The 21,297-nt window shown below is 42.7% G+C and overlaps 1 protein-coding gene across 14 annotated transcripts in view; it reads right to left on the reverse strand.

Moving 5' to 3' along the window:
• DACH2 (dachshund family transcription factor 2) overlaps positions 1–21,297 on the reverse strand; it is a 407,226-nt gene that overhangs the window by 13,493 nt on the left and 372,436 nt on the right. For 5 of the 14 annotated variants that reach the window (XM_016426763.2, XM_007507428.3, XM_007507425.3 and 2 more), the window contains 5 exons: positions 12,977–13,122; positions 11,606–11,762; positions 2,748–2,867; positions 538–603; positions 114–179 (listed from right to left, as the gene is read on the reverse strand). In XM_016426763.2, the coding sequence (XP_016282249.2) occupies positions 114–179; positions 538–603; positions 2,748–2,867; positions 11,606–11,762; positions 12,977–13,122 (555 nt within the window). The remainder of the gene's footprint in view (positions 1–113; positions 180–537; positions 604–2,747; positions 2,868–11,605; positions 11,763–12,976; positions 13,123–21,297) is intronic. The other 9 variants (XM_056809004.1, XM_056808998.1, XM_056808997.1 and 6 more) reach the window with 3 other exon arrangements.

Below are 21,297 nucleotides of genomic sequence, written 5' to 3' on the forward strand. Positions count from 1 at the left end.
CGTGGAGGTGACAGCAGCCAGAAGGACCCCACTCTGCCCCTATCTTTCAGCCCTCTCGGCCTTGGCAATGCTATCAGATACTGCTCTGTTTAACCTATACTGGGGAATTTTACCTGCAGCTTCTTCATGTGGGCAATAGCTTCCTTTTTCTTTCAGAAGACGCCATCTTTTCCAACTTGCTATGAAAATGGAGGCAATGTGGATAGTGGGAATGAGATCAATGAACACTATGAATGATTTGGGCTTTAATTGGGGATTTCTTTTATGATGTGAAATTTGCATGTTCATTTGAAGATGATCATTTAAAATACGTATTAAAAGAGTAATTGGTGACAACCCATATATCTGTGCCGTAGCCTTTGCACAAGAGGAGAATGACCAAACATCAAGGTAAATAGGAGACCCGATTATACCAAACAAAAAGCACATCAGTGGGGATGCCCTTGCCAATGGACATATGTATGTCCTCTTTCTGGCTAGCCCCTTCCAGCCCAGGGCCCTGCTGGGTCAGCCTTTGAGGTGATAAGCATACTCTACCTTGCATTGTTGCCGCATTGTCAGGCTGAGTCCCATTCTCCATTTCTCTATCTGGTACGGCAGCATCTGAAAGATGTGACATTTGAGATTAAAGCACTCTTCTTTGGTTTTCCTGGTTTGTACTTGGATCCCAGACAGAAACCTGGAAGGTGGGCTGGCTTTGAGAGTTTGGAGGGGGAGGGTAATAAGGGAAAGAAAACTGGGAGCTACACATTCAGGAGTTCCTGAAATGTCTTGCCCTGTAGTACCAATTTTCTTTTGAATTCTTTACCTTCTGCTTCAGTCCCTAGAGATTATTTACATGGCATTAGTCTGTACAAAAAAAAATCCCCCTTAAGACTTTCTGGTGCCTTCTCTTTGCTGCAGAATGAGAAGATGCAAGAAAGCACATCTAGACTCTACCATGCACCCACCTGGTTCTAATAAAACTCTGCTCACCCAGAAGGTAGGGGTGGGAGGGATGCTTGGAATTTTTAAGATCTAAGGTAAGATAAGGAGGGATTAATTTTTGCAGGCCTTTCAAATGCAAGGAGCTGCCAGCCTCTTGTTTGATTTATATTGTAAAAATGTTTCGTATGGGAACAGCCAGCAAAAAGGAATTGGGGTACTGTGGTTGGGCTCAGAAAGGCAAGCTTCTCTGTCCTGAATAGCTTCAAACAGACAGCTTGTTTGGGGATTCTGGGACTACAGTGCTCTCCTGGATGAATGGGTACAGTGTGTAATTTGAATCTGTGGTACTCACAATACTGCTGAAACCTCTACTTCCCCTTTAAAGTAGTGTACTTTAGAACTAGAGTGGAGCCCACTGAAAGGTGAACTGTGAATGTTTCCAGGCACCAAAGCACCTCAGAATTATAAGCACAGGGCCCATGTGACAAGGACGCACACAACACTCAACCCTTACCTGGTTAGAAGCTTGCCTTCATTTTTCTAAGGCCCAGCCCTGGTGGCTCCTGCTAGGATGCTGTACTGCACATACATGGGGTTCTAAATGCCTTTTATTACTTGCTTATTTTTACATTTCCTACATTTCTCACTGCATGGCTCATGCTATGGCTGCCCTTGTTGTATGTACTCCTGTAGCCCAAGAAATTTGTCCTTGGTGATCTAGCCCTATTTCAACAATGATGGATGTGACAACCCATTGAGTTCATTGGTACACTGGTGAAAAGAGCACGTAACCCTAGGCTGTTTCCCACCTGAAATTGTGAGCACAAGACAAGAGCACTGAACCTATCTTTGTGTGTTTCCTCTACATACAGATAGTGGGTATGTGCATACATAGAAACATGTCTACTTATCACAGAATCACAGTTTTGGGTCCAGACTTCTTCCACTGATAGAGACAGATATCTACAGATTAACTCATGTATAACGTAAAGCCTTGGCCTGAGAGCTCGGTGACATGCCCGGGGTCTCCCAGCAAGCAGGTGTCAGAGGCAGGGCTTGACCCTCCAGGTCTTTGTGACTCTAAAGCTCTCTCCACTATGCAACACTGCTTCTACTGTCCATATACCACACTCTTGTATGCATATCACTTTATGCCTGTGTTGTTATACACATGAAGAATATGAAAAGCCTTTGAAATGAAGAGGTGCTGGGTGACTCTTCTGGCTTGAAGACTGAAAAAGGATGCAAGGTTAAGATTGGGCCATAGGAAGCCATTTGTAATGGATTATGGTACATTACCACCCCAGGAATGATCCCCAAGCAGCCAGACAGGGAGCATCCAGGGGCCTAAATGGGCTTCAAGACCTTAGAGGTTGAGTAGTCCAAACTCCTCATTTTTCAAATGAGACAACCGAGGCCCAGAGAGTTTAAGGGACTTGCCCAAGGTCACAGAGATAGCAAGTGGCAGGATTGGAACTCAGGTCCTACTAACACCAAGGTCAGTAATGAAGTTCAGTGCTTTTGGCATTTGGCCATGTTGCCCACCCCCCCTCCCCCCCCCTCTGACTAATCATCACCTGCATTTCCTCTTACTTTAGGCTATTTGAATCTCTCTAGAATTCAGCTTGTTTTCCATGGGTTTATTTCTTGACCTAAAGCACCTGGCATCCAGGCAATGATTGGTACTCTTGAATTCTGTTTGAAAAGTAAGGCTCTGCCCAGGGTACCTGAGAGTGCTATTGGCAAGGCATCTTGGTTCCAGTGCTCAAGACTTGCTCAAACACAACTTACTACCCCCAGCAGCCTGAACCCATTGGCACCTGTGGAGGCCTGCTTCAGAGCTTGCTCCACTTGCTCACGGCGCTTGGACTCAAATTCCAGGGCCTCCTGCAGTTTTCTCTTGGCCTTCTTCTCCTTCTTCAGGCGCTTCTGAATAGTAGCTGGAATACACAAAGGGAAAGGCTTGGTAAGGGCTTGGCTACCGAGGGGCTGAGAAGGAGCTATCTGAGGGACTGAGATCCATGAAGATGAAGCCTAGTGTTACAATGCTTTGGGACTCAACAGGCCACTTTGCCAATGTGCAAACACTGTCAATGATTGACCAGAAGATCTCATAAGCAGCCGAGGTGAGAGGAGTCAAGTGCTGGTTACCATTTTCCTCCCACAAATATGAGAAATGGGAAGTAGCTACTGCGATATGCTGAGGAGACAAGGGACATCTCTTTTGCCATTTCTTAGAGGGGCAGCCCATGTTTTATATGCAAGCATGTCACTAATAAGCAGTACGGATATTTCTGAGAGCAGAACTGCCAGAGACTCAGTGTCCAGCACTACAATCAAACTCAAACAGCAGTAGATCCCCTGTAGGCTTCGGAATGACTTAGAAGACCACAAGTGAACATCATCTATCTTGTACTGTGTTTTGACTTACTTTGTTAAACAGTCTCCAATTACATCTTAATCTGGTTTTCCCGGCAATCTAGAGTTTTACAGTCACACAACTGCTAGTTAGATACCTCTGGGACAGAGGATTCTGACATAAGCTACAAGCACAGAGGGACAGCTGGATTGCTCAGTGGATAGAGCTCTGGGTCTGATATCAAAAAGACCTGAATTCAAATATGGCCTTGGACACCTACTGGCTGTGTGACCCTGGGCAGGTCACATAATGTCTGTTTGCCTTGGAATGCCACTGGAAAAGGAACCAGTAAACCACTCCAGTATATTTACAAAAAAAAATACGCAAAAAACCAACCCAAACCCAAACCCAACAACAAAAGAAGTTATAGAGTCACAGATGAATGAACAGCAACCACATGAGAACAAAACTCAAGTTTCTCATTTTTCAAGTTAGGGAGGAAAATAGATAATATATTTTAAAGCTAAGTCAACATACAGCCTGCAGGGATTATCACAAGCAATTTAATGACTCCCACTACTATTTCAGTTTGGTGCTAAAGCCCATAGTCCCAGAGCTGGTGAGTTCAGCCAGGACCCAAACCCAGGTCTTCCTCTCTCCAAGCACACCATGCTGTTTCCTTACAAAACCATGGCATTCTCTATCCACATTTGTGTATACACTGTGGATGCTGATGTGATTGGCGAGGCATCAGAGTGGACTGAGTGGAAGGTGAGACGTGGGATGTGGGTCAAGTGATGGTAGCTTCTCTGGGACTTTGATGGAGATGGGGACTAGAGGGTGACCGAAAAGGTTCTGCCCAGCGCTAACATTCTGTAATTTTCTCCTGCCATATTTAGATCAAGAGCAAACAAACTGGCACCAATGAGAATTTTAAGTATATCTAGTTGATTCCACCAGTGTTTATTCTTTTGAGTGATTTTCACTCATTCAAACAGATTTGATCAATTTTGGGGAAGGGAACTTCCATTATGAAAAGTCTCTCTATCCATATAAATTGGCAACTCATCTATAATTTAGTGTTGCCCTGAGGCACGGATTCATTCTTGACTTGCCCATAGGCACATGGCCAGTATGTGTCAAAGGTGGGACTTGTCCAATTCTGGACCTGCCTTCCCAACTCCAAGGCCAGGCTTCTGTCCAACTCACTTTACTGCCATTCTAATTACCCTATCAGAGGTGAATTTTAAGTTGGTCCTGATAAAAACTCTGAAGTCCAACGGAGTAAAGAACAAATTTCCTGCAAAAAATCCTAAGACCATTTGATTTCCATCACGTTCAGTAGGAGGAAAGATACTGCTGCCATTAAAATTAGTTGATGGAATTGGTCTTCTGACATTATTTCAAAAACAACCTTCCATTATGCGCAAAAGGTTTTGAAAGACTGTCTGCCCTTTGATCCACTGCTGGGTTTGGACCCCAAAGAGATAATGAGGAAAAAGATGTGTACAAGAATATTCATAGCTGCGCTCTTTGTGGTGGCCAACAATTGGAAAACGAGGGGATGCCCATCAATTGGGAAATGGCTGAACAAATTGTGGTATATGTTGGTGATGGAATACTATTGTGCTCAAAGGAATAATAAAGTGGAGGAATTCATTGGAGACTGGAACAACCTCCAGGAAATGATGCAGAGTGAAAGGAGCAGAACCAGGAGAATGTTGTGCACAGAGACTGATACACTGGGGCACAATCAAATGTAATGGACTTCTCTACTAGCAGCAATGCAGTGACCCAGGACAATCCTGAGGGACTTATGAGAAAGAATGCTATCCACATCCAGAGAAAGAATGCATTTGAAAAATATGTAATTGATCACATAGTGCAATAGGGATATGATTGGCGTTTTGATGTTAAAGGATCACTCTACTTCAGAAATGAGTAACATGGAAATAGATTTTGAACAATGATACATGGATAACCCAGTGGAACTGCTTGTTGGATTTGGGAGGAGGTGGGAAGAAAGAGTAGGATACACCTATCATGAATCATATAACCATGGAAAAATATTCTAAATAAAAAAGGGGAAAATAACCTTCCAGTTAACCATGTAACATTGCCAATTTCACGTTATTTATATGCATCTTTTCTGGTGTTTTAATTTAGTTCATTCTCCTGGAAATTTTGGTCCAAGTAAAAAATCCTGGTTTGAATATTTTTCCTCCTTATGACTTCTCTAAGTTCTGTGACTGAAAATACTTTTAAATTGAGGCCAGAGTGCCCAGTGAAGTCATGTGGTTTAGTGAACAGAATGATAAATTGGATGTCAGGAGGACCTCTGACATTCATTGGCTATGTGAACATGGACAAATCTCTTCATCTCTCTGGAGTTCAGTTTTCTGGTGGACCCACCACATGGGGCTGTTGGGAGGTTCCCATGAGATGATAGAAGTGCTTGTTATACTTTAAAGACTCACTTCAATGTCTTGGTAGTGATAGGTTGAAAATCAATAGAAATTAATGATTTTTAAAGCAGCTAGTTGGTACAACAGATAAAGAGTTCCTGGCCTGGAATCAGGGAGATCTGAGTTCAAATGAAGCCTGAATCACTGTGTGACCCTGGGCAAATCATTCAACCTGAGTTTCCTCATCTGGAAAATGGGAATAATAACAGTACCTACTTCCCAAGGTTGTCATGAGGTTCAAATGAGATACTAATTGTAGAGCACTTAGCACAGTGCTTGGTACATTGTAAGCCCTATAGAAATGTTAGTTCTTATTATGAGTGAAACATTCATTTTTTTTAAACTAAGAAACTATGTTAATAATATAGACTTTCATGATTACATTACATTAACTAAATTTTTACTGGGCCGTCTCAGCTGCAAGGCAATCCTTTTATTCTTCCCCTAATGATTCCCTATCTCATTCCCCACAAAAGCTATTCAAAATATCTCAAGGTTTCCATATCTCTCCCTTGTCATCTGAGAACCTCGTCTTTTATTTTGCTAAGGAAAGGAAGACTCTTCCTTCCCCCCTTGTCTTCATCTCAAAATCCTTTGAGACTGTATCCCCACCCTCACGTTCTTTATTCTACTCTATAATAATGAGGCAGCCCTTCCATGCCGCGGCCAATCTTTCAGTTCCATATAGATCCCTATCCCAGCATTTCCTATATTCTTTAATTATCCCTTCTCTCCTGAGGGTTCACTTTCTTCCTATCAACTGGTTCATTTTCTTTTGCTTTCTCACCCACTAGCAGCTCAAGAGGATGAAGACATCCAAATGCATAGAAAAGACTATCAACACACCTTCTCTTCACTCTTCTCCCACTATATTCTTCAACCCTTTGTTATCTGGCTTCTGGCCTCTTCATCTCTTAATTGTCCAATATGATGATCAGTCCCCATCCTTCTCTGCTACATTAGGCACTGAGAACATGGCGAGTCATTCTAAGTCATCCCTCATATCTCAGCAGTTGTTACCTCCTGTCCTTTCTCTTTCCACATCTCTTGCTTTGGCTCCTTTCTATTTGCAACCCACCCACCCCACTTTGCTCAAAACCTCATTACCTCTTCCCTGAACTACTGTATTGGTCCCCAAACTGGTCTCCCCATCTCGAATCTTTCCCCATTCCACTCTATCCTTTTTTGTCACTTAACCCTGCTTTGCACTCAATGAGCCACAGTTTTTTTAAGTCTTTAAAATATATCTTTATTTCTCAATACACTCAAAGCTATTTTTAAATCAAATTTTAATATATTTTGCCTTGACAAAAGAAAGTGATTTCATCCACACTGACTGAGAAGGCTAGTGACCATTAATAAAGAAGCAATCGTACACATTTTGAATTGCCGAAAAATGAAGAACTCCAATGGCTAGTTGCTACACAAATTTAGAAAGCTTAAAAGAATTTCCTGTTTTGTTGAATAAAGGTGGGCTTTTTCTAAAAGTTAGGAGTTTCTTCATGTTTAAATAAGATAAAAGATTCAGACAAAAAGAAAACCACACAAGCCACATCATTTATCTACTTCATTAGTGAATGGTCTTTTAACCTCCCCATTCATACACAGGTGTAGATGAGTGCTGTGAACCTATTTTTGTTCCAACTATCACATTTGGCTTTTTTAATTAGAAAAATAAGAGAAACAAGATTCAGGCACTTGAAATATTTGGTTTTAGCAATAGTAGCCCCTCTTCTTCCTAATTTGCTCTATTATACCCCTCTGGAAACAGTTTCTAGCATCTTGGCCAGGCTTCCCCTTAGGGGTCCTCTAAATGTTAATTAGGCGAGCTGAAGTTTGTTCCAAAGTCAGCCATGACCAGAGTAGGTACTCTATTCTGGTCTTTGCCAGCTTAAAGATATCTGGCTTTAAGCTTGGGAATCTGAGTGGTTCTTTTCTCAACATCTAAGAAAGAATGTTTATACCTAAACTAGGTTTATACACACACCAGTAGATTCTCTCCAGTTCAGAGTCAAAAATCAACTGCAAGTGGTGATGGCTCATAACATACTTTCTTCTGCCCTGTGGTAACATTTTACTTATGTCTTAACCTCACCCAATGGAAGAAAGGGTTAGAAGAATCTAAACTTGGTTATAGTCCATTGTGGGGGAGGGGGAAGCACTAGTCAAAAGGGAATTATTGTTCCTAAAAGGAAGGGAATACCTGATACCTTGAGTGGCACCCCTCTAGCTAAAAACAGAATGATACTAGCAAAAATCCTATCCAATTATTACTACTGCTGCTGCTGCTGCTGCTACTGCTACTACAACAAAAGTAAATACCAGATGTAGGTGTAAAGGAGCCTGGTCGCTCCTGGGTTAAAATATAAACTTTGTTTAATTCAGAAAGCCCTTCGCCACCTGGCTGAGGCCTATCTTTTCCACTTCCCTGGACATCCCGCCCTCCCCCTGCCATATTATTGGTAATTATTTTCTTCCATTTCCACATGTGTAGAGATGTACTTTTGTCTCTTTCCTTGAAATGGAAACTCTTTGTATCACCCCAGCACAGTTCTTGGCACATATAGGACATATTCAGGCACTTGAATGATGGAGAGCAATTTAGATTCTCATAGCTGATGACCACCCAATCTTTCTATAGATACTGTGAACTCCTGCCACAAATTATTCATAACATTTTACAATTTAATTCATGTGTTTTCATATGACCTAGGGCGAGAACTCTCATTAGCCTATAGGCTAGAAAGCACTGAATCCACCACAACGGGATGCGTTCAGTACAAAGACTACTGGATTGAGACGAATGAGTCCCAGGTTCAAATTGTAGCCGCTTACTACCTGTGGGACTTTTGCCAGGTCTGTGATCCTACAGATCATTTCCATTACTTAAACATAGTCATAACTTGGGTTGGCCCAACCATAGACAGGCTCATTAAGATACCTTGTGACCTATTCTTCATTTAACATTGTGGAAGCCATTCCTCAACATTGGAAGAGAACCACCGCCCCATCTTAATTCTGAAAGGAAGACTACCTTTTGTTTCTTTACTGCTTCTGATTCCTATTGGAGTCTTCTGAGAATCTTAATTGAATCACTAAAATGCCAGGATTGTTTTTTTAAATCAAAACTTTGTACTGTTGAATTGTTAGTAGTTATTTTTTTTTATTAACAAACTGATTTATTCAAAAAGAGGAAAAACTGAGCTCTTTCCACGTGATTCTGACTGATGTGTGAGGAATGGCTATTTGATTTCATTGGAAGAAAAGGTTCCGGTATGAATGTTTAATAGCTAGGATAGGTTACCCAAGTAGTTTGAAAGGTTGTGTCTTTAGATGGACACAGACAATGAGAAATGAGGAGTAGATACCATTCTCTGAATTATTCTAGGCAATACGCATGCTAGTGAAGAGAGAGGTCAGCACCTGAATTCTCCTGATTCCCTGGCTGCTGTTGTCCCTCTTCCTTCTAAGAGGGTGGAACTACATGGGAGCTAGCATAGGCCAGGCTGAGGAAAGATACAGCATCTTCCTAAATCCTGAAGCTGAGAAGATTAGTGGTGAAAGATGGGGAGAGAAAAGAGGGAACAGAAACTCAGAGCACTTCTCTCTCCTCTGCTTCACACACACAAACACACACATCTGTGATTTCACCAGTGTGGGGAGCTCCCAGTGTGAAAACTCCCTCCTTGGGACTAGCAACTTAGACTCATGGATTTTGATCTGGAAAGGAACCTGAAGGTCGTCACTCCCAGCCTCATTTTACATGTGGGAACTGAGGCCTGGGCAGGTTAAAGCCAACTACCCAACATCATACAAATAGTAAGAAGCAGAGTAGCTGTTGAACCTATCTTCTGGGCCTCTAATCTAGCATTCTTTCCCCATGCCAAGGTGCTGTAAATTGCCCAGGGGGCTACAGCTAATATGTGTCACAGGCACTCCCAGGTCTTCCCTCCTGGATGCTGATTCTCTAGGCCTGGTCAGAACCTGCAGTGCCCTGCAAGTCTGACACTAGGGAAGGAAACAAGCCTTTAGGAAGCCCCTACAATATGGAGGACTGTGTCCTAAAAACTTTAACTGATAACACATGCATGTTGTCCATTAAACTTTGCCAAATACTTTCCTTGAAAGGACCGTGCCAGGCAGGTAGGTTGGAGGAGGAACCTGGACCTCTAGGGCTTCCAGAGTCACACAGCCAGCAAGGATATAAAAGAACATTGTCATGAGCTCCCCACCCTTTCAAAGATCCTCATTTTCATGATGAGAAAATGACCCAAGCTTGATTTTAACCAATGGATGAAATAAAGAGCAATGAACTTCGTCACAGGACCTGGATTCAAAATCCACCTTGACTGCCAGAGCCATCCTTGCACCAGGCTACTCTCACTCTGACCATCTTCCTCATCTCTTTCACCTACCTCATCTCTTTTATATGTTGTGTTTCTCCATTTACGTGTAAGCTTGTGGTGGGCAAGGACTAGCTCACTTGCGTCTGTTTAGCTTGAGAAAGGTTTTAGCCATCTATCTTGAACAAATCCCTCACCCTCTTGGGGCCTCAGTATTCTCATCTGTAAAAGGAGGAGCTTAGACTAGATGACCTTCCCACTCTAAATCTATGATCCTAAATCTCTCGAAATCATAGCTACCTACATGGTAGCTTGTGGTAGGCCAGACTGGTTGGTTTATAAGGAGGACAGTAAGCTCGGGGAAACTTTTTCATGAGAAACCAACAAAGGGAAACAAAACTGAACAGGTGCCTTGCTTCAGAGTGCCTGTAACCAAAGCTTAGTGCAGCAGGGCAAAGGAAAAGTTCTTGGTATACTGACATGGACCCACTAAAGGTGGGCAAGTAGCTTTCATTCGTCAGCAAATGCTCATTTGTTTGACTGTGCCAATCTCAATACTCTACTCTGCGTGCCAAATGACAGAAAGCCACTAATTGTCTCAAACTGTAGAAAAATGATTTAGCCTTTGCTTTCACTAGTCTTTACTGAATTAGCCCAGATAAGAAGGTTTAGTGTTCCTTGAATTCAATGATTAAATTTCCATTTTGAAGAGGAATGATGCTTCCAACCTCAAGGGGAAAAGTCTTCCCAAGAGCAGCCCACACAGGGAGTAGAGAAGTCAATAAGCAGGATGTCACTTGCTTGGCAAATCCAATTGGACAACCTTCTGATAAAGGACAGGGCACCTCTCATAGTCAGGGGTTGCTCCCCCCCCCACCTGCCTGTCCCACAATTTCTGTGGTTGACCAAGTGCATTACGTATTTTCTTTCCTTTGGCCTCACAACAAGGTGAGAGAAGTGGTTACAGGTATTATTATCCCCATTTTACAAACGAGAAAATTGAGGCTTAGAGTTTAAGTGGTCACAGAGCTCATATTTGTTAGAGGAAGGATCTGAATTCGTTACTTGATCATCATCAGTCATTTTTTTTTCTTTGCAGGGAGGCAGCAGGGAAGAGCCGGTCCTTCCACTGATGCAGGCTGGCAGCAGCTGTCTGTAACTACCTCAGTGTCTTTGAAAGTTGTCCTAGGCGCTAAAGTGAATTGCTCATGATCATTACAAGAACCGTTCAAAGGTAAGACATGAACTTGCATTTTCCTGCCTCTAAGGACCTAGCACACCAATAGGCTGGGAAAAAGCCATCTGAGTTATCCATGTCACCACTTTGGCCACCACTACAGGCACAGTCCTAGGCCTCTCTCTCAGAGTCCACAGATCCCTTGGCCTTTTCTTGCCCTTGGCCTCAGCTTCCCCTTCTCTTGATGTTGGGTTTCTGGTAGTTTCAAGGTACCAGTTTCTGGTAGTTTCAAGGTCCCTTACTATCATATGGCCTTAAAGATAAGCTAGCGTACCGGACTCACCCCTGCTCTGCAACTCCACAGCAAGCTGCCTCTCCAGGGTCTCTCTCAGCTCCCTCTCCCTGAAGAGCTCCATTCTCAGTTCCTTCTTCTCTTGCTGCATCTGCTTCTCCTGGATGCGGGCATTGTCGAGAGCCACTTTCAGGAGGCCCTAGGGAAAGACAAAAGCACTTGACGTTTCCTAGGCAATTAAATATCTGAAATAATGAACCATCTAAAGAGAAGCATTATTTGGATTGGAAAATTCGCCTTCCTTTCCATTTGGCTACTCACTTAGGAAGCCCATCCTGTTTTATTTTTATTTTTTAACCCTCACCTTCCATCTTAGGATCAATCTTGTGTATCAGTTCTAAGGCAGAAGAGCGACAAGGGGGGTCAAGTGACTTGCCCAGGCTCACACAGCTGGGAAGTGTCTGAGGCCAGATTTGAACCTAGGACCTCCTGTCTCTAGGCCTGGCTCTCAATCCACTGAGCCACCCAGCTGCTTCCACCCCCAATCCTTTAATAGTCTCCCCTAGCCTCTAAAACTACCCTCAGCACACCCAAAAGGCCCCTTCCTGCTCTCATCTAAGATGATCACCAGCCATGGAGAGAATCCATCTGCTTGCTCTGTAATGAATGGGGAGGGGGAGTTGGAGGAGGAATATGTGGCTTTTTAAAGTCATTGATAATAATAAAGAAAAATGAACAAGGATATTTAAAGGATCATTAAGCCGAAAAAGTTAGCAAAACTCAGGGAACTTCAGTGGGCAACGTTGTTGTCACCATCACAAAATTCAACTTTCCCTTAACAGTCAGCAATCTAGAGAAGTAGAACAGTGCTATATCTTATCAGGCTCAGTTACGTTACATTGGGCAGCTTTGCTTAAGTGTTCAGAGGAAACGTATTTTGTAGTAGACAGTGTTAGGGAGATTGTTGGCACGTGTGCTGGAGCAAGATGTACTCATGCAAAAAACACTGAACTTCTCAGCTCTAGAAATGGCAGAAATAGTGTTTTTGAAGGCTGCTTTTCATCTCCTATTTCTGCTCCATCCTAAAGGCAGGAGGAGCAACTCGAGCCCTAAACCTCACTATTGATGGAAATGAAGCAATTATAGCTTTACACGAGCTATGATCAAAAGTAATTTATTTGAAAAATTGACGAGTGGGAGGAATTTACATAAAATGTTCTCAGATAAAAATTTTGTGCTTCATTGTTTTAAAGTGATAAAAATAACTCTCCAAGTTTGCACAGTTCATCTTTGATAAATGAAATAGGCAGTCAAATTCGGTATTCTTGATGTCGTCTCAAACGTCACAAAGAATGACAACTAGCATTTGATAATTATTATGTTACAGTGACTTTTGTCTAGCAAAATCATTACCTGAATGTTGGTCAGAAGTGTTTCCACAGAAGAAAGGCTATCAGCAAAAATGAATGGGGAGGAGAACCCAGCAGGCATGGCTTGCCCAGCCAGTTGGGCCTTCTCTAGGCCTGGTTTCATCATCGGTATGGCCATCTGCACATCTTCTGTAAAACCAAATAATTTCACACTTAGAGACAAGGAATATCATGCAGCAAAGTAATCACTCATTAGCAGTTTACAAAAGACTCAAGTTTTCAGATAGTCTGAAAATTGCAGAACTCATCTATAGTCCATCCCCCTGCCTCTAGTTTTCCCCGAGTCATCCGAAATGATGAAGAACTAAGATGCCTGGAATTCATGGTGTCACTAAAGAGAGACAAGGGAATATGCGAGAGCAGGATAAATTTGTCCAATTTGAGCACCTGTAGTCTCCTCAAAGGATACTGTTACCATAAGAATATGGATTACTTTAAATTCAAAAAAATAGATTTAGGAAGTAAAGTATCAACTATGATGAAGCAATCAACTATCTAAGCCCTTTTCTCTTTCATTTCTCTTCCCTCCCAATCACAGTGCTCCAAAGGGATTCTCTCTAGATAACACGGTTACTAGTTAGTTCAAGGGAACTCTTTTGGTCCATAATAGCAGCAGAGTAGAAAAGTGGGTGGCAGCAGAATGTGACCGACTTATATCACTTTAGAGCCCACTCTTTCCAGCCAAGTTAGCTGTTGTCTTTTGCTATGTAGAAAGTGGAACATTTCTCCTGGGAAACCACTTTGTGTTGTGTTTACCAAACAGGCACACTGTGAGATTCCTTCTGAGACTCAATAGAACCCTTTAAAGAAAACCACGATGCAACCAAGCTAGAAACAACAGTCATTGGGCTCACTTGGCTGAGGATCATTCCTTCAGTCATTCAACAAGCATTTTTATGAAGCAACTACTGAGTGTTGGGCATTGTGCTGGATCTTAGGGAAACCAAGCTTCCAAAGGCAACAATTTCTGCCCTTGAGGAGTCTATACTTGATTGAAAGAAGTAATGTGTCCCCAGAAAGATAAAATACAAAGTAATTTTCAGGCAGAGGTACTAGCTACCAACTTTGGTGATCAGGACTGGGCTTGTGCAGGAGGGAGGGTGCAGTTCTAGTAAACTTTGAAGAAAACTAGGATTCTGATGACTGAAGGTGAGCAATGTTTTCCCATTCCAGGCATGGAGGGGACAGCCTATGCAAAGATACAGATGGCATGCAATGTGGGAGAACAGCAAGTCACCTAGTTTGGGTGTAACGTGTTGTGATTAGGGAACGACAAACAATCAATCTAGAAGATAACATAGAACCACAGAGTGAAGAGCTTTAGATTTCAAACAGGAGGCTTTGATTTTGAATTTATAGAGGCAATAAAATAGGGAGCCACTGAAGCTTCTTGAGCAGGGGAACAATACACTTGGCCTGTGGAAGCTATTGGAAGGGACCATAAAAGGTCATCTAGCACAACTCTCCAATTTTATAGTCTCCTCAGAAATAGGGACTGACTAGCACCAAGTCTACAAACATAGTGGCCGAAGCTAAATCTGAATCCAAGTCTCATGATGACTATGTATGCATTGCAGTACATGAGTCAATAGTTGAAATGACAGCAGCTAGAGTGAACAAATAGAAAGGAAGATGGACCACACCTTAAAGTCGAGGAATGGCAGGTACTTGGCTGGGGCGAGAGGGTCACAAACAAGTGCAAGGCAGATGACATGTCGCTGTTTTACAAATCAAACAAAGAGGAAGGGTGAGAGAAGCTGCTGACATAGATCCACCCAGTCAGATACCATAGAGAGGAGCTACAACAGACTAAGAATAGCTGCAGAGACACTGAGAACAGTATGGTACAGGGGCAAGAGTCAGAGGATCTGGGATCAAATTCTGTTTCCAGTGCTTATAACTTGTGATTTTAGGCAATTGGAATTCTATTAGAAAACAAGGAACAGCAAAAAGAGTGTTTTCAAAAAGAAAGGGGGAAAAGGCATATCTAAGAGGTGGTGGGCCTACTGCTCTGGAGTGGATGGGGGTGATGCCAAGAAGTAGTGACAGAGAAAAACCAATATTACTCGATTCCAACTTTGCTTTTGTAGGACAAAAGATGAGGAGACGGTGGCAAGACAGTGTGGTTTCAATGTCACCTTGAAAGGAAGGCCCTGAAAGAGTGCCTGTTTGGGTTTTGTAACATTTATCAGTGACTTGGGCGAAGACCTGTTTGTCAAATTTGGACATGACTTAAAGTGTGTGTGGGGGGGTAACATTGTGGAAGGCAGAATCAGCGTGTGGAACAGATCTCTGCAGACTACAGTACTGGGCTGATTCTAAGCTGAAATATAACAGGGATGGAACATCTTGTGCTCAGGTTAAAACCCCCCAACTTTGTAAGTAAATGATGGTGGAGATAAGGACAGGGTGGACTCGACGGACCCTCCAATTCTGTGCCTCTATGAACACAGGTTGGATTGGTGGCAAAGTCTGGTAGTGCCTCTGATGGAACGTGTTTTAGCTTGTCGGCAAGGCTGAAGCAAGCCAGTTTCCATAAGATGCGGGAAGGAGACTTTTTCATCACATTATTCCTGGCTCATTTAGGGACTCAAGACAGCAGTCTGTCGTTCAGCTGAACCTCATTTTTCAGATCCAAGCAATCTACATATGTAGTGAAGGGAGTCTTGAATCCCACTGATTTCTCAGGCATCCTGTTACTCTGTCAGAGTCCTTAAATGGGAAACACTGGCAAATCGTTGCAGCAACTTTCTGTGAAATGAGCTAATGGTAGACTGTTTTCTCCCAATAAATGTCCCTTAATGTAGGGCCTTTCGTATCTCAATGTTCCTCAAAACTAGAGGACACAAACTACTAAGAGATGTTGTTTCCCATTGGTCAGGGAATCCGTATTCCCCGAGTCTTCGATGTGCAGAACACTCGAGCATCCATGGCACAGTGCCTGAGAATTCAATGTAACGCAGTCACCCTAAGGCAGGACATGAGGAGCACCTTCACAGCAACTGTCTATACCAAAGTTCGAAATTAACATATTGCTTGTAAATGCCCTCTTAGTCCCCAAAGTTCCATTTGTCACCTGCCCTACCATTAGAAGGCTGCACTTAATTAGTAAGCCCGTTCCTTTCTCTTTCTTCCTTTTGTTGGGGGCAGAGGGGGAAGGTGGGTCCAGAGGGAATCAGCTGTCAGTTAGAACTCTTGGAGCACAATTAAAATGCAGAATCACAACATCTGTAATACTATCTCCTTGTACACACACAGCCGCCCAAAGCATGTCTTAGGCAGCCACTATTATGTTTCTCAACATTTCCTGAAAACAACCCCCAGCCCCATTTTCTCCTTTCTTTGTACTGTTTGAAGTCTCGGTGTAGACGGTATCAGGCCTTCACCCCACAAGTACATCAAGGGGATGGAATATTACTAATAGCGGAGGTTGTTGCCATCCCTGTACGGATTAATTCAACATCTGATAGGACAGTTGTGATGTCATCCCAAAGGTCTTTTTTTAAGAAGGGGATTTACAAACTTGGAACACCGACTACCTGCTGGTTCAGAGACAATCGGCTGTTCCCCAAAAGAGAGACTCCTTCTATAGAGGCGCCTTCTAAAAATGAAGGGACTACTGATGAGGATGCATATTCCCCGGATGTGGACCATCAGTGACAAGGGGCTGAGCGAGGCAGCGGCAGAGAGGAAAGCAATGCCTAAAACAGTGTGCATAAAACAAAACTCTAAGTACATGAAAATAGCTAGAAATGTCTTCTATTTGGAGATGAAAGTAATGCTATGAAATTGGCCGAAAGGAAAATTGGTATTGACTGTGAAGACAGGTTGCACGGTCTTTGGTTTGTAATGTTGCTGTACAGTAGATTGAAGTTTCAAAACAGTATTACTCTTCTTTAAAGAGATAGACACAGCTAAATTAGGTGCTGCTTGCTGCAGTAAGGATCAAATGCAAAAAGAATCATATTTCATCAGACCTAGTCAACACCAGGAAAATAAATAGAAATATAAGAGGTCTGCAGGCAATGATTCATTTTGATAATCTGGCCCACGAGAGACACATAGAGACAGCACACAGATCTAAGCTTCTACCAAAAGACAAATAGGACACAGAGGGTGGGAATTGGGATGACAGTATAGCAGAGGTCACATCGATTTTCAGCAGCAGTTTTCACACAGATGAGATAACCCTGGACTCTATTTGGCCCATTGTTCATACCCTACCTGTCCCACAAGCAATAAATTTCCTAGTCCCAGAAAAGGGCAGTAAAGAAGAAGGATTCTACTTATGACTTCTTATGATTAAGTTTTTTGTGCTACCCAAACATGGTCTGTGGACCAAGGTCACATTGCATGTTAAGGTCTGTAATAGCTGAAAACTAGCAGAAGCATATTATATGTTTTAGCGTCTACGACTGGAAGCTGTCAAACCATCCATCACTTTTTTTCTGATTGAAATCACAGACTGCAAAGATGAATGATAAATGCATTAGAAATCTATTTCAATCTGGTAATAGGTCTTCACATCTGAATGGCACCTACATCTTGTCCACATTCTGAATAAGCGTACCGTTATAGGCAGAAATTTATTAGCTTGTCTCAGACCCCCTGTAATTGGCAAAGCAATTAAAACCAGGCAAGTCCCAGCCACCAGTCGGTGGTTAAAAAGGATCATCTCTTTGCAGTCAAAGAAAAAGGGTTTTGATGGAGCATTTTGATGAAAAAGCCACTGCTTAAAATTTCCCCGCTAGAACCTTTGCCTCACATCCAGCACAATAGAATAAATAAGAAATAAAGACAGGACGGCCACTATCTAGCCAAGGACATGAACAACCTTCCCATTTAGTGAAGCAAGGTGAGGGCTGCTTTTATTGAGCCTGTTTGTTCAACCTGCCATACTTGGAAACAGCACTCGGGAATTCAGTTAGAGGACAGTCTATTTTCATTTCTTGCTCGGGGCCCAGGTAAGAGATGTAAAGGTTGACAAGAGTTAAATTTGTAAAGAGGAAAAAATCAGGCTAAATGCTCCAGATGCCCTGAACATTACTCTCAAAGTGCTGGAAATTTGGCAAAGTGTGGCTCTCATTCTCCCCCAGAAGATGAAAATGCAGCCAGCAACCAAAGCTTCTGTAGTACTCCACAAAAACCAACTAAGATCCTTGTCTCTAAGTTATATTTGAAATACTTATGGCCTGGGGGTGACGGGACTGCCTGCCTTTGATCTGTCATTAGCATCATATTCAACAACAGAAAGATGCCTCCTGGAGGCCAGAAATGAATTTGAGTTTCCTTAAACTGGCCGGCCAGATTGCGCTACCAAGCCACCAGTGGCTCTCATCCCTGGGTGTCGCCTTTCTGCCAGCTCATGATACGCCTGCCTTCCCCCTACCCCCCAAGGTGGGAGTGGAGGTGAGGACACTTTGTCTCCTTCTGATATGACGGTACCCACAGTGGGCCTGCATTTAATTCAGTGTCTTCTCTGACCTCAGCATTGGCCCATGGAGTTGGGGGTGATATGAGATCTGTGCTTATGGAGTTTACAATCTAGTTGAGATCACACTTATGCATAACAAATGGAGGCTACATAAAATGCTATATGACTGACTGTTAAATTGAGTGTTGTAAGGAGCTCAGAGAAGTCTGCAGTGGTCTTCTAATTCATTCATTCAACCACTTTTCAATTAATCATCTTTTTGCTCTAAAGTTGGTGCTAGGTGCTATGACAGATATCAGGATATAAGAGACTTAGGCACTTTTCACAAGGAGATAACAGTCTAGGACCGTGTTGGTGAACCTATGGCACATGTGCCAGAGCATACTCGAGCAGGCTGCTTCCTCCCTTCTCTCCATGTGCACCTGAGGACATTTCTCACATGACCCACCCCTCTGCCCAGCACTTCCTCCGTCCCCTGTCTGGGGCAAGGGGGCAGCTCAACTGTGGCATGAGGGTTGTAGTTTGGGGACTTGGTCTCTACAGTCTCTAAAAGGTTTGCCATCACTGTTCTAGGGAAAATGTCCAGTATAGGCTACATGGCACTGTGTGAGAGCTATGGAAAACAGATCCATAAAAGGCTGATAACAGCCCACAATATTTTAGGTAATATCATAGCAATTCCAGGGACTAAATATTGTCTCTACCCAATGTTCTGTTCTTAATTTTTAAAAAAGGTGGCTATGCCTATATTAAGAGTGTAGAGTGACACTGCTTTGTGACCAAGAGAGAGGAATGAATCACAGATGACTACTAGAGCAAAACAACTGTATGCACACACTTAACTGCTTTTCAGTAGTAATGAAGGGAAAGAAAACAACTTTTAAAAATAGCCCAATAAAATCTGTTTGAAATGTGGAGTAAAGGCCCAATTAAATGGAACCTTGAATTAACTGATTTTCACCACCCTTTTAAGAGGGATTCTAATCAAAAGACAATAAACTCATGGCAAGGATTTAAATCTAAAAAGCAATTTCCAAGGTGTGTCCTGGGGTTAGTACATTTTAGGCCTTTCTCAGAAGTGTTTCTACAGCGAGAGTCCCTACAAAGCCCCCAGTCATCAGGTTTTGCCACAGAATGACTGACTTAGGAAGAAAAACTACTTCTATTTCGGTGGGACCCCTTCCCTTGTCCAGGATTGATAATCCCTTAGAGGGACCTGATATGCTATGGAGGCTGATCAAAAGGAGGGCAAAGGCTGATAGATACACAAAGTGCCAATGGTGTCAGTTTCCAGAAAAAGCCAAAGTCTCCAAGTTTCTTAAGGAGAGAGAGAAGTCACATGAACTTGCCCTGAGATCCTGAAGGAAACATTTGGAATAGAAGCTGCATTGCAGCATTTTTCTTGGTGACTGTCTCTGGTTACTTCTGAGAGAAAGGTAGAAGTATGGGGCTGGGGGGGGGGCATAAGATAAGAATGTTCTGAAGATGGTATATGGACTTGATGATAGAGGAGCCAGGGAAGGGAGGCTGAAAACCCCATGAATCTCTATTTTAGGACAAATGAAAGCAGGAAATAAGTTGCTTCTGAATCAGTTATTGGACTCTCACAGCTGAAAGAATTTGGATGCTCTGAAAAATAGCTGTCTTTGGCCTTACTAGGGAGCCAGTAATCACAGCACCTGGAGAGGTGATCTGTGCCAGGAGGTGGGCACCTCTTTGCAAGTATCAGGACAAGGGCCCTCTCCTCCAAACCTGGCACGAATCAGATGCAGAAATTTGCTTCTCTGACCTTGTGCTTCAGGTACCAATGCTAAAGTCACAGATGGTTTTCTCTTAATTACCATGTCTGAATTGAAAGTTGATGAATATTGAGGGGGGGGTAGATAACTGATTAATCCCCCCCCCCCGTAGATCTAATCCAGAGGTTTCTTAAAGATGATTTATAGTGTTTGTTGTTAGAGCAGTCTTTTAAATTAATTTCTTAAAAACAATCCTTAATTGTTATCTAAAGGTGTCCAGGAAATAACAGAAGCTTTAAGCAAATAGAGTACAATTCATGAGCTTGCTACACTGCACAGTGCCAACCTCACTCCCTTGTGGGTTTGATCTACACACTCTGAAAATCAATTATTTTTGCACTGAAGAATGGAACCATCTAGTCAGGCAACAAAGCAAGACATGAGAGAACCAAGTGAACACGAAGAAGCAGGTAGAGGAAAACAAGATCCCTCTTTCTAGGGGAAAAAGTATTGTGAGCAGTTATTGAGCAAAGGTGGAAGGCTGTCTTTAGAGCTATTAATGGGAGCTAGATAGTGGAAGCAGGGAGACACAAAACATGATGGGGGCAGGGAAGGGGACACTGAGAAAATTCAGCAAGAAATTGCAAGGCTTTGCTGTGTGTGTGTGCACACGCACACATGCTTGGGAGCAGGGTACAGGCTTGGGGAACATCTAGTGTAGCAACAAACCCCATTATATGTCACAACCAGCAACTCCTCTAATTTACATAGTTTTAGATAATCAACTGGGACGCTGTTAAGTGACCTGTCCAAGGTCATCCTGGCTAGCCTGTGTCAGGGACTGGCCCTGAAGCTCCTGTACTACATTATTTCCCATGAACCTATGATGATAAGGCATAGCAGAGCTCTTTGAGGGAGGGGGATTGAGAAGTCCTCATCATGGTACCTTTGTAAATTCCAGAGTTCCAAATGGTCTACCTAATTCTTTGACAATTCTTCTTTAAAAATTCTTCTTTAAAAATCATCCAGGTGGGAAGGCACATAGTACATTGGAAAGAGGCCTGACTCTGGAGTCATAGGCCCTTGGTTCAAGTTCAGGGTTTGTACCTTACTACCTGTGTCTCTACCCCA

Source organism: Monodelphis domestica, chromosome X, assembly GCF_027887165.1.
Source record: "Monodelphis domestica isolate mMonDom1 chromosome X, mMonDom1.pri, whole genome shotgun sequence".
In the NCBI taxonomy this organism is placed as follows: Eukaryota; Metazoa; Chordata; class Mammalia; order Didelphimorphia; family Didelphidae; genus Monodelphis; species Monodelphis domestica.